Consider the following 14,427-nt stretch of genomic DNA (forward strand, 5'->3'; position numbering starts at 1 on the left):
CTGAGAGAGCAGAGCCATCCTTGCTCCATGGCCACAACGTAGGAAAACTAAGAATCTACATGTTTGACGCCTTCTCAAAAATGACCCACCCCTTTTCCCTAGAAAATGAAATCCCCTGAGAGTGAAGAGAAGCGAGAAGACCCCAGAGTCCGAAGCAGGCCACCTGGCCAGCTGCTTGGAAGAACTACAGCGCAACGGCCAGGGCGGGGCAGAGGGAGTCGCTGGCGCCTGGAGCTCAGCCTGACACCGAGAGGGTGCAGACCCACTGCTCCTCGCGCGGCACCGCCTCCTGCAGCCCGGGGAGGGGCCGGGGCGGAGCTAGTTTGGCAGCTCTGGGGAGGAGCGGGCGCAGGCAGAGCGCACAGAGAAGGTCCGCGGCGGGATCTGTGTTGCTGCGGCGCCGGCGAACCCCACACAGGGCAGCCGCACCCACAGAGCTACCTTCGCAGTGCGAAGCGCACAGCTCCGAGGGACGGACTAGTCCTCGCTTGCCGCACCTCAGCTGCACTCCTGGTCGGGAGGTCCGGCTCCGGGATCTCCGGACCTGCCAGGTGCCCTCGGCTCCGGAGGGGCGCGCGGCAGCGGCGCGCGGAATGGCTTCGGCGGGCAGCGGTATGGAGGAGGTGCGCGTGTCGGTGCTGACTCCACTGAAGCTGGTCGGGCTGGTGTGCATCTTCCTGGCGCTGTGTCTGGACCTGGGGGCCGTGCTGAGCCCGGCCTGGGTCACTGCTGACCACCAGTACTACCTGTCCCTGTGGGAGTCCTGTCGGAAACCCGCCAGTCTGGACATCTGGCACTGCGAGTCCACGCTCAGCAGCGGTGAGGGCCCAGCGCGCGCGCCCCCTTCCGTCCCGTGCCCCGAGCCTCCTTCCGCCCCGCTCCCTGCGCGGGGTGCCCCGTGCCCCGCGCCCCGCCTGCCACCGCCTTCTCTCCAGCCGCTCCGGAACCTGCCCTGGCAGAACGTCCGGTCCCTCTCCTAGGCTCTTAGGCTACCCCGCTGGCGCCCCTCTCCCTTCCCTGGTCACCAAACCTACAACAACGTCCCCGCCCTCTCTTCCCCTGGCCATCTCCCTACCCCACCGCTGAAAGGCTATTTTGGGTAGCTGTTATCATTTAAGGCGAGAATGAAGTAGCTGTGTAAGAAATGTGCCGCTTTCCACAGCAGTGTTAAAAAAGACACGGGCAAAACCCGCCCTGACCCTGCCAAGACCTAGGGGTTCTCTGCTCAGTTTTCCCCTCTTTCTCCTCTCCCAAGACGAATTTGCCTGAGTTTACCTCTCACAGCCCACGTTTCTGCCTGTTAGAATTCAACCTTCTCTTCGCTCCCCCTCCCAATGAATTTTGATTTAGGTTTTATTTCCTTAAATTTTGAGGTGGTATTTCAAGCTGGGAGAGACAGACTTGATTTCCTTCCTTTTTTTCGTGACTCCTTCCTTGATTCCTTCTTTCTCTTCCACTGTGAGAAATTACTCCTCCAGACTTTTTTTTTTTTTTTCCTTTCTAGAGCTACACAGAGTTGTCTGGAAGTTGTGCTTTATGCGGAGAGAACTGAAAGCGCAAAGGGATAGGATAGGGGGTAGGAACTTTATGGCTTTATTCCCTCCTAAACCCTTTTTAGTTGCCTTTCCCAAAATCCTAACTATGCCCTTAGGCACAATCGACCGACTCATTTCTTACAACAAACTCTTCTTCCCTTTCTATCTTGCCTTGCTGCTGTTGTCCACACAGTGAAAGCAGGATAGAACGAGAGGACCTGCCAGTGATTTTTTTACACGCGCGCGCGCGCACACACACACACACTCGCGTGCGCGCGCACGCGCGCACACACACACACACACACACACACACACACACACACACCCAACTGAGAAACTCATTAAATTCGCTCCTGACAGTTTCATATCTTCTCTGAGACTATTTATAAAGCTTTGCTGGAACCGTTTCAAGTTCCAATAAAGTTGAAGTAGCATTAAAAAAATCTGATTTTCCTTTGTCTTCTGTTTCATGTTATAAGACAAATTATATTCCTTGCTTAAGTATCTTCCATACATTTAATTTTGTATTTGCAAAAGACTTTTTCTTTATCACCACCTCAGAATTCTCATTGAAGGCTTTCCTTTTTGTTGATTAATTCACTATGGAGGGGACTGGTTGGCAGCAGAAGGTCAACATTTAGGTCTTTTAATTCTTTCAGGGTTGGTTGTTTACAACTAAAGATAAAATAAACCGGCAAAATGCCTTTCTTCAGTAACCAGGGGATCCAAATAAACTTTGGAGAAAATATCTTTTCTTTCCCCTCTTCAATATAAATGGAAATTTATGTAGGAATGCCAGCCTAGGCATGTCTCCTTAGCAACTTGAATCTTTTGCCCCTTTCTTTCTGTCTCCTGAAATAATACCCCTCTGATTGCATAAAGACTTAAGATAGGTTAACGAAACTAGCTTCAACTCCCTTTTGTTTTTCAGGCTGGTATCCTTTTCTCTTAGACAGGAATTCAAGGAATGGTTGAAAGCCAGCTCAAGTTTGAGCAGTGTGCAGTGTTTGCTAATCTGTCCTTAATTGCTTTCATTCCCATTTATTTCAGCTTTAACCTCCTTCTAGGCAAGGAAATAGGGAAACACAAGATTAATGCGAATAGAGTGGTAATACAACTCTTGCAAAGTAAAAATCAAAGACAGGCAGTTTCTGGCCTCCTCTACCTCCAGCCCCTGTATTCTTGCCTATACTAATGCCTCATCATTTACTTCGGTCCGGGTTCCTGGAAATCAGCAGTAGTCTTAATTTGTTTAAGAAATAATTTTCAGCTGAGAAAAAGGTAGTGTTTGTAAGAAAATACTTAGCAAACAGAAATGGTTTTGCTGGAAGCTCTCTGGAACAAGTTCCTGAGTTTATGTAGTAGCAGTTAGTTTTGTTCTCTGGGTTGAGAGGTGGGGGAGGGGTGAAGGAAAAGAAATAAAATGTGGAAAATTGCTGTTTGTCTCTACTTACATAATGTGCTTTCTTAAAATGTTATGTGGACTTGAAGCTTCAACTGTTTTGAAAAGAAGGAGGCCGCCTGAATCGAAACCAGGGATGCTTTTCTTGCCTGTTCCAAAAGGCAGGCAGCTTTTTTCAGTCTGTTTGCTATATGGAGTGGCAGAAGGCAGGGAGGGAAATGTCTTCTCTGAAGATGTTAAGAGATCCACTTCAGAGTCTCTTGAAATGAATTACCTTGGGAGGAACCACCAAGGACAATTTTACTGAAGGCCCTTTACCAGGATCTTCACAGCTTAATTAAAAACCTTTGTCTTAATTAGAATTAAAACTGCCATGAAGAAGCAAGCTAGTATTAACACAGGCAAAATTTGTAGAATGTTTCTTTTGACAACAGTATATCGTAGTTAGGCCCAGTTTCTACTAAAACTTTTGCTTAAGCAATTATGTTTAAACTTGTGTTTCAATTTTGGTATCAAATATGCATCGTTTGCAGTTTATAACCCATTTTATGGTCTTCAGAGAAGGCAGAACCGTGCCTCTTGTGTCCTGGTGTATTGAAGGTTGCGTCAGCACTCCTAGCAAAAACCAGTAATCTGGTTGTCACTCAGCTGAAATGCTTTTTTATGGTGTCCCAAAACTGTATGGGGACAGTACAGGCACTCATCTTAATTATATTTTAAAAGAACACACACAAACACCTATACATGCACTCGCACAAATAAGAAAATAACTAATTGACTGTCATCTATGGTGGGGAAGGGAGAGGTATGCTTGTTAGGAAGTTTACAATATGCTATACTCATATGGCTGCTAGCCAAAGAATTCCTTTCCAAGGATAATTTTCCTTAGTATTGTTTAGCATGGCCTTTTAATAAATCCTAACTTTTACACAAATTGGTAATAATATTTTAGGCTTCTGGATGCTCATGTTTAGTTTTGATAACTTTTATAAAATATAATTATTATTTTATAGACAGCAATTATAAGAGGGTCAGCTAATATGATGGCTCAAGTGGCTATAAGAATGCTGACACTCTAAATTCTATCAAATGGACTGTATAATCTCATGCTGGTGATTTTACATTCCTTTTTTAAAATTTATAAATATGTAGCTATTTTGTATACAACAGAGTGATTTTTTGATGTCTATGTGATTCATTGACTCAGCAAAATGCAGAGACATAGTGATAGCCAAATGAACATATTTTACTGACAGTAATTTGGGAATATAACAAGTTCATTTATCTATCTTTCCATCCACAACATACTCAATCACATAGTGCCTTTTAAGGTGTATTGTTAACATCACTCATGCACTGCCCTGAAAATAGCAGCATTTGTAAGGTGAGTCACTGGTAGTTTTTTAATGGCACTGCATCGTATGCAAATAATAGATGGATGTTATTATTTCCAGTTGGCAAGAGCTTCCTTTAAGAATGCTTACATGTAGCTCATTTAAAAAATTAGCATCCAAATCCACTTTAGGAGTCATTTATATGAAAACCTGTTTTAGGTGGTGATATAAGATAAACAGAGCAGTCTGAGCACCTGCCATTCTTAGAAAACCTGAAATACAATGATTCTGAGTTCAGAAATATATCATCTGTACATTCCGAATTTGTACCTTAAAACAGAAACCAAATTTTATTGAGGAACCTCACAATGCAATTTGTTCCAGGAAGGGTTCAGCTTGTTGCTTGACAGTTGATGTTGATACATGTTTACAAACAGCTCAGAAACTGGAAGTCTCTACAGTTATGCCTTCTGGTTTCCTCCAAAGGAACAAGTGCAGGACAAATGCAATTTTATTTAACCTATATAAGGAAGATGAGTAGAAAAAGAAAAGTACCAGATAGCAACAAACTGTTTTCAAATAATAAACCAGAGAAAACCAAATATAATTTACCTCAAGACTTTCATCTTGACTTCTTTTAGTATCTTCTAGAATTTTAAGTTTCCCAGCTTTTCTTTTATAAAGGACATTTTAATTTGTGGGCAAATATAATTCCTCTCTTGCTCACATTCATAGAAGGATAGAAGGCTTTTAGTCTCCAGGGAGCCACTTAGATCTGTCTTTGGCAGCAGAGGGATTTGATGGGCATGCTAAAAGCCCGATCTTTAATAAAACATTTCAAATAAAACAGAAACAAACAAAAGAATATCTCAAGCACTAGAGTTTACCCACTGTCATACCTTTCAGAAATTTTCTTTGTTTCTGTTTAATAAGACTACTAAAAGAGACTGTAGCTACAACCAGAGCTACTAAATACACTAATGAAAATGTTTTTAGATGTTTAAAAATATCTCTTTTGAACAAATGGCCTAAATGCCACAACAAACGTCTGTATGAACTATGCTAAGTTACAGCAATTCTGTGGCAAGGAGGGTGATATGGAGAACACATGAAGATTTTGGATTCTAATTGACCAGAACTAGGCCACTTGTGAATCATGTGACTTTATACAATATGCTTAATGTTTTTGAATGGTTTGTCATGAAGTTAAATATGTGAAAAGTTAATATTTATTTGATATTAAACATAAGAACAAATGTAAAGTGAATTTTTAGCAAGAGAATGTTTTAAAAAATCCCAAATTAATAGATTTTATGTATTGCATAATGAAGTCCTTAATTTCAACTCTATGTATTGATATACATTACTTAGCATTTAATAATGCTCTTGCATTGTTGTGTTTACAAAGTATTATCTAGTAGCTACATTTTATCCAGTACTATTACAGACTAAATGTATCAATTATTTCAAATCTTTCAGTAAACCAGGAAGGTAGTGAATATCATTGTTACATATATTGAGAAGAGTGGGGAATTTTGTAAATTACAAAAATCTCAATTAATTGGTAGTAGAGACAGCTTTTTAAAAAGACTGTTCCTATTACTAATACTGGTAAATTAACTGGGGCAAAAATTAAAGGTGTAAAATAAACATTTTATTATGCTTATAGATTATATATGTCAGGAATTCAGAGAGAACAAATGAGAATAACTTGCTTCTGATTCAAGATGGCTGGAGCCATGGCTGACAATGACTTTAGTGGCCAGGTTTGGGACATTTGGAAATGCAAGATTTGTTTCTACATGATTGTATTCAGAGATTTGGCATCTTGAAGAGAATGGCTGGGAAGCTGGGCTCAGCTGGATCTCTGGTTGGAGTGCCTACTGGTGGCGTTTCTAGAATGGAATTATCTGAACAGAATTTGATTTCTTATAGGATGAGTGGCTTCTCCAGAAAGCCAGCCTCTCTAGTGAAATTGCCTGGGAAATCGCATGTCCACACGTCTGTTCTGTCACATTCTGTTGGTTATGCAGAAGCTGTTTGGCCCTCTCAGATTCAAGAGGAGAATAGGACACTAATTTTTGATGGCATGTGCAATCTGAGAGAGACTGGCTGATAATCTGCATACTTTATTGCTTCTGAAGCCCAAAGATAACCACATAGCTTCTGAAGTTAAAAATTCCCATCAGCCAACATGTGGCTTTAATAACTGGTCACTTGTATGGAGTCATTTGCATTGAGAATGAAATGGACTCAAGAACCTAAACTATACACAAATACAGAGGTATAGATATTTAGGTAGAATTATCTTTTTTCCCTATCTTTGGTTTGTAATTTCAGATGACCACGGGACAAAATAACTTAGAAAGTACACTGATTGTGTCTCCACATTATACTGTAACATTTTAGTCTTTTTAAGAAAAATTTAAATATATCTCATGAGATACTTGATATATAGGCATTAAAATGTTAAAATTCCAGATACAAGCCATGTTTCGCAGTACTAGAGAGGAGTTAGAATTGCAGAAATGTTTTTGTTTGCTTCCTTTTTGTATGAATAACAGTTCTCTTAATAATTGTCATATATTGATTTTCAAAACCATAGCACATTTAGAGTAGAAAAGATTTTTAGAATAATTCAGTCAAATCATATTTATTGCATCAACAAAGAAATGGAGCATAATACAATGTTAAAGACTCACTTTGCCACACTATTTTGCAGGGTTGGTTTTCAAACTTTTCTGTAATACTGCAGATAATTATTTCTTTGATAACTTGAAACACGGTAAAATGGAATTTTGGGTAGACAGCATAGTGACAACATATAAAATAGAATCTTACTTTTTATAAGATTTTTATAAGATTTATAATTTATAAAATTATCCTTGATTTTATTTCACATATGTGGGATTCAAAGTCTTTAAAAAGATTCAAATACAATTGCATATGTTGATACGTCAGTTATGTTTCAGATGTTTATTATCAGATTTAAACTTTTATCATGGCTAGGCTGTTAGGCTTGTCTGCAATGGGGTATTCTAAAATAAAAATTATTTTTAACTTTTAGAATAATTCCACAAGTATGTGGAAGCCAGCCATGTAAGTTTCTTGAATTGATTAAATGAAGATAAATTTTCATTTCACATCTTGCTACATTCTGCCCATATTAAAAGATAAATTAATTTTCAAAAGAGATTTTTCTTAAACTAGAATTATAACCTCATAAGGCAAAAGAACTGACAGATAAATCTTAACAGTTTTTACAAGTTATTGGATCATCTTCCTTGAAAATTAGATAAGTATGTGTTTTCTTAAACTTTTTGCTGCTAGGTTTATGGGATTCAGAGGACCCTTTTATATTGTCAATATCCTATTTTACTCTAATCTTATCTTAAGAACTAAGATTCACACTTAATAAATACAACAATAAAATATCCATTATCACAAAGAACCAGGAAAAAATAAGTAGATCATATTAGAATCTCTGGGTTTACTAACTATTGTGTAGTTTAAAATGATAGCTTAAATGAACCATGTTTGAAGAGATAATGTCACTAATGTTCCTATCTGTTCAAAAAGAGAAGTTGGGATCTTAAATTATTTCCTTCCTTCCTTCCTTCTTTCTATCCTTCCTTCCTTCCTTCCTTCCTTCCTTCCTTCCTTCCTTTTTTTTGTGCAGGGCCTGATATATAGTTTAGACTGGCTTTGAACTCACTATATAGCCCAGGCTGGTCTGCAACTTGTGACCCACTCATCTCAGCCTCCAAAGTGTTGGGATTACAGGTGTCACTAGCACATGCCACTGAGTGAATTAGATAGTTTCTGTATAAGAAAACACCTATCTAAATTCAAATTTTTATCAGAAGGGATTTTACTTCTGTCATGTTTAAGATCCCTAAGCAGAATAATCACCAAAACACTGCTATGGTACTCTCTATGAATGAAATCTGGAGTGCATTCCTAAATCTGAAGGGTACTACCATGTGAAATAAGAGAGATAGAAATAGATTTTCTCTATTTGTCTATCTTCTCACATTTACCTAATAAGTTCATTTCAATCAGAAATTGATTTTCTATCAAGGGACAGACTTGATCCTGTTACAAAATCAGTCAATGCCATGTCTATGGTAAAAGATGATAATACGGGGATGAGGGAAACAAATGGTGTCTTTTAAATAAATTAAATAAATTTACAGGGTGTTGGAAATGAGATAATAAAAGTCTGCCTCTACAGAGGCTTTATCAGGAACTGGTAGGAATCCTAAATTGCCAGTTTATCCTTGCATATATACTAAGAGGGTGACTTAATAATGTTTGTAGGTAGCTGTCTATCCTTCTACCATTTTGTCATTAGCTGTCCTAAACCCATTACAAGGGATTTATAGTTGCTTAGAAGAAGGTCACCTGCTCCTACTGTCACAGGTTTGCTTTCTGTTTTTCCAAATAAGCATGTTTCCAAATTACAAACCTAGTTTAGTTTTTTTCACAGTACAAAAGAAACATCTTCAATATACCAAACCCATCATGGCTTTATAAGAATACCATGATCACAGATGTATTGATAAATACCAGCACACATTAGGAGATATTATCATCAAATGCAAGTAAAATCTTTCTAATATTGTGCATGCTAAGAATGAGCAGTCATTAGAGGTGATATTGTCTTTCTTTTTCTCTAAATACTGAAACATGCTTTAATAGCAAGATGTTTGCTGAGCACTGTGTAATGGTTTTGTCTGGGAGGAAAGCCTCATATGGTATTTAGATTATAAATTAGATTTCCACTGATTGTTCTAAGGTACAATACTGTGAAGCACCTAAAATGTACCTTTAATTTTGAAAGAAAAAATTACGTATTACTCTTCTAACATTAATACAAAACTAGGAATTTGACTGAAGTTGAAAGGAGTTGAAAAACTTTCTGGCACTTCTGGACAATAAGAAATGGCTCAGATTGCCAAAATTGGCATGTCATTTCGTGACATAGTTGTATAGTTAACTTTATGGAACTTAAAATGAGATTTGCACTGCATATCTGAAGCAGTCCTTATCTGTGAATGGGCCTAAAAAATAGGACTCTAAATCACATTGTTGCCAGTTTGGTTAGCATTAGTGTCTAGGAAACTGTTTTTTACAATAACAAACTTAACTTTGTGAAGCACGTGGTGTCTATGTTTGTTGTTTGTAAAAGGTAAGTTGCTATTTGCCTTCAATATTTGCTTTTACATGAAAAGTATTAACTTTTATATGACTTGTTGGAAAAAAGATTGATCCTTTAAATTATTGAATTTAAAATATAAATTCTTCTGGCTATGTTTCTGTCTATAAGATGGAAATATGGAAAATTAATGCAACACCAATGGGTTGGGGTCTGAATGCAATTTAGCCAAGACAACTAAGTTTAAACCGCTTCAGAAATAATGTCCACTTCATTTGCCACATGAAGACTAACTTTAAATTTATTTAGGAAGCTAATCTGTTAAGTCTATAATGACCTTCTTTTTAGGTGCATTTTGTTGTTTGTTTGTTTTTTGGTATGACAACTGAACCCAGGGCTTGCAGCTTGCTAGGTAATTGTTCTACTGCTGAGCTAAATCGCAAGCCCCATAAACTTCCCTTCATAAAATAATAATAGCACTGATTTGATTCATTTTTCATGTATGGGGACATAACCTTTCTTTCCAAAGTAATGTATCATTCATCTTAAAATAAAATCTTAGATTTTATTTGATAAAAATAATTAAGTGCCACAATTTATGACAATGGTCTAGTTGGGAAAAAACACCATATTCAGTAAAAAGATGAGTAACTTGGGGAATGAGGGTTTGAATTATTGTTTGGTAACTCACAATTTTTCCTGATAAACAAATACTATCCTAGTATTTTGAGTTTCTAAGAATGATCCACAGTTCAAAGATGGTTTTCTAAATTTTTGCCAATATAATCAAATTAAATTGAAATATTTTGCTATAAATATGTCCAAGAAATGAATAAAGACATTTAGAAAGACTGGATGTTTTCTAGAAATGAGTGCATTGGTCCAGTTTATTTAAGTGAATTAGGGGGAATTTGTGTATAACATCAAGTGTTGTCAATATGACTGATGAAAACACTGTTTTAGGTGGGCTAATGAATGGTTTTGATTGCATTTATGCATACCATTTTAAAATAATTTCTTTTTCAGAATGAAAAGATGAAAATACAATTGCATGCCTGATAAATTTGATTGTGATTATAAAGTTATTGAAAACCTGCCTTTTAAATTATAATGAGAATTATAGAAAGTTGGAAATAATGAAGATTACCAAATACATCTTGGGGACTGTTACCTACCCAAATCAAGAGAATTTACATGTATAAGGTTAAAAACCTGTTTCTTCATTGCTTCTTAATTATATCTGATTTCCTGCAAGGTAGCCATTGTGTGTGCAAGGATTTGCAGATAGGACTAATCTCAACATATAAATAATAACTAGAGAAGTAAATAAATTAGCCAACATTTAATAAGTTAAATGTTTGCAACTCAGTAGAGGAAGAGGAAGGTTTTAGTTTCTGATGTATAATGGACTTGGCTCCAATTATGGAAAAATGCGTCCTCATTTTTGCTTTTCCTAAAATTTTTAAGTGAATTTTGACTATGCATTGCCTGAAGGAAATAGAATTCTCCAAGTGAGTAATTACAATGTGAACCACAGAATTTTTGTAATACAGTGGCAATTCCAGACCAGTCTCCACTATTATACTGCTAAAGAAAGTCAGCATGATTATGCAGAATACTAAAGCATTTATAGATGCTGGAAACTCTGATGCCAGCTAATAAAAATACCTTGAAAGAGGACTCAAATTTAGATCCTGAGTTGCATATGAATGTTTGACTTGATGTCATAATGCAGGGACTGGCTGATTTTTTTAGTCCATTGCTTTAAGGCAAAAATGATGTGTATTTTCTGTGATGCAAAGCACTATTAAAGAAACATCACCTTTATCCTTGGCTTTCCTAGGTTTGTTCTAAATGCCTCCAGTCCTATAGTATCAATTTACCAAGGTGCTTTTGAGGGGATCTGATATTTAATATAGTAACCTCATTTCAGATTGAGTTTCCATGTGCAAAATATGCTGACCTTCCTATCTGAGCCTTCATCAGTTCATAGAACAAAAATGATTATTATTTCCTAAGATCTAAGATCTAAGATCTCTCAGATCTTAGAGAACAAATTCAGATTTCTTTCTTTTTATTAGTGTGCAGTACATAACAATTACATTTATTGTGGGGAATTGCCATTTGTACATAATGCATCTTAATTTTTTTTAATTCCCTCCCCTACTTTGTTGCTTCTTCCAACACTTAGTCTCCTCCTTCCCATTGACAGAAGCCATATTTTCATCATTTTTATACTACTCTGTAATAAAGATAAACAAGGCATTTTTAGATAAGTTGATACTACTTAAACCCATATGGTAAATGAAATAAGTCTGATGAAAATATTATATGGTTTGTCTTAGATGAGAAATTTAAAACGCCGAGAGAGAGAGAGAGAGAGAGAGAGAGAGAGAGAGAGAGAGAGAGAATACAGAAGACTGAATTCAGATTTCTAATTAACTGACCTACCAATGAACAATGGCCAGTTTCAATTGCTCCCTGTACTGCTGTTTAATAAACAGTGCCATGACCATTGATGCTTTCCAGGGCTGGTTTATATTCACCGCCCCACTACAGTATCAGTATATCATTTATAAAAATGTTGAAAACTAATACACAGTAATGAATTTTTGAGGACTTAACACTTCATCTGACTAAATAGTATAAGGACTTAATTGAAGAACTAAGGTTAATATGGAAACAAGAAGATTATGAGTATTTTAAAATACATGACTTTTGATGAAATGAAGCTGAATACTGAGACATTTTATGACATTTTAATTTGAAAACACTGGCTATAGATAGCAAGTATTTGTGGCATGCTAACCTTAAAGGAAAAGCCATTAGAATAGAGATATATTTTCTGGCCATTTATTATAATCTTACCATAACATTGCTCAAATTTTATAGAATATAATGAAGCATTTTATATGTGCACATTGTTACAAAACCTAGTATTGGATTTCAGTTAAGAAGTAAATATTTGTCAGGGCCGGCCAAATAGCCCAGCAGATTAAAGCTCCTGTAAGCAGGCCCAAGGCTTAGCCATTTGATCCCCTAGCCTGCTGGGCCAGCTCTGCCCCTGGGGCTTGCTGAGACAACAATTGAGACTGGGTATGGTGGTGCACGCGTGTAATCCCAGCTCTTGGGAGACTGTAAACAGGTGGATCAGTATGAGTCCAATCTAGTAGTGAGACCCTGAACACGCTGTAGATCCTTCCCTAAAATATAAAAAATAAGTAAATATATGTCTATCTATACAAATACACAGTTCAACCTCATATTTTAATGGCTATTACTGGATATCTATAAAATATTTTCACTTTTTAAATTCATTATATCCTCATTTCCTTCAAACTGCACAGCCCCTGAATTGAGTTTCCTTGTCAGCTAGTAGTGATGATTGAACAATGGATTCTGATTGTTTAGTGATAGACACAGTGCCACAAACCCTGTTCTCAGCTGCAAATGCCCAGGCTAAGCCTTCAAATCTACTGTGAGTCTCATTACCTATGGTAGCCATATCTAACCCTATTCTTTTGCTTCCTGTTTGAGATTCAACTGGTCATCTATATCAAGTTTTGGTAAAAAGCAAGTGGCCTGAGTGAATCCTTCCATGTGAATATGATGACAATAATTCAAAAACTTGACATTCTTCACCAGGGATATGGTCTCAGTATTCCAGTCTAAGCCCCAGCTTCTGGCCAGGACACTGGAAATCATAGCCCATTTCCAGTCTCTCTTGAAAAATAAAGCAGTGTTTCTGTTTGAATAGCTAGTGCTCAGGTGGTGGACCAAGGGGAAAGGTAACAGTATCACAGCAGAGATGAACTTGATGAATGTCCTTCCTTCTTGACTTTGCATCCAGAGTGACTATCATATTAGCCACAATGTCAGTACTAAAAATAAATACAGAACATTTGATAGAAACCCCTGAATTGCTTGTGTATATCTACTTTTTAAAAGTATTTCCTGTGGTGTATGATGTTCTTTTCCTAATTAGGCTCTAGTCCCTTTTAGTAAAATTTACTCTTATTCCTTCCACCATCATATTTTTATTGATTTTTCTATATGAAGTTCAGTATAACTGTTTGGAAGAAATTGAGCATTATATGAAGTTAGAATTTCTGTGCTGTTTTTATTTCTATTTTGAATAAATGTCACTTTGCAACCTTTAATATTCATTTATCCAATTTGCCTTAGTATGCAATTTTTGTTGTTTAAGAGGCCTTTACTTAGAAGAAAGGTTGATCTTTAAAAATTAGATATAAAATGTAGATCAGGGATTCCCAACAAGCAACCTACTCACAAGGTCAAAACCACTCTACCACCTGCTTTTGTAGATGATGATTTTTTGCAATACAACTGATTTTTAATTTACTTACTGTCTATGGATATTTTCACATTACATGCAGAGCTGAGTATACACAATAGATATGGTGACTCAGAAAATGGAAAATATTTATTTTTATGGCTTCGATAGAGAAAATCTAATGAATTTTATCATTCTTCATAAGGCATAAACAGCTATGTATTTTATCTCTTATTTAAGGATATTTGAAACGTAGGAGAGTGACAAAATTAATTCCTGCTTGATTTTTGTTTGCAAAGGAAAATAGACATTTGTGTGGCATTAAGTTCTGTGAAAGAGCTTATTAAGAAAACAATCCATTGCAGTTTTAAGATATTTTTATATGAGTAACACAATGCTACAAGCATTATTATATTTAGTTTTATCTTGATTCAAATAGTCAATACTTAAAAATTCTTATTTATGGAAGACAGTTTGGCAAAGTTGTCAAACAGTAATAATCATTTCATAAAAGTAATGGTCCAATCAGAAAGTATCCAGCACAGGCTCTTTTAATCAGGATCTCTAAGATTTTCACTTATAGATTGATTTTATTCTTTCCTTTGAACTTAATCACTTTGATATATTTAAGCCTTGATGTATTTTTATTCAGAAATGTCAACTTACACACAAGTTTCCAAAAGGATTTCCATCATGTTAAATAA

At 36.8% G+C, this 14,427-nt stretch overlaps 1 protein-coding gene across 1 annotated transcript in view; it reads left to right on the plus strand.

Moving 5' to 3' along the window:
- The first annotated feature begins 342 nt into the window (after positions 1-342).
- Positions 343-14,427, plus strand: part of Tmem47 (transmembrane protein 47) — a 30,266-nt gene continuing 16,181 nt past the window's right edge. The window contains exon 1 of the mRNA XM_004647655.3: positions 343-819. Within this exon, the coding sequence (XP_004647712.1) occupies positions 594-819 (226 nt within the window). The 5' untranslated portion in view covers positions 343-593. The remainder of the gene's footprint in view (positions 820-14,427) is intronic.

This window comes from Octodon degus, unplaced genomic scaffold, assembly GCF_000260255.1.
Source record: "Octodon degus isolate 3935 unplaced genomic scaffold, OctDeg1.0 scaffold00318, whole genome shotgun sequence".
NCBI lineage: Eukaryota > Metazoa > Chordata > Mammalia > Rodentia > Octodontidae > Octodon > Octodon degus.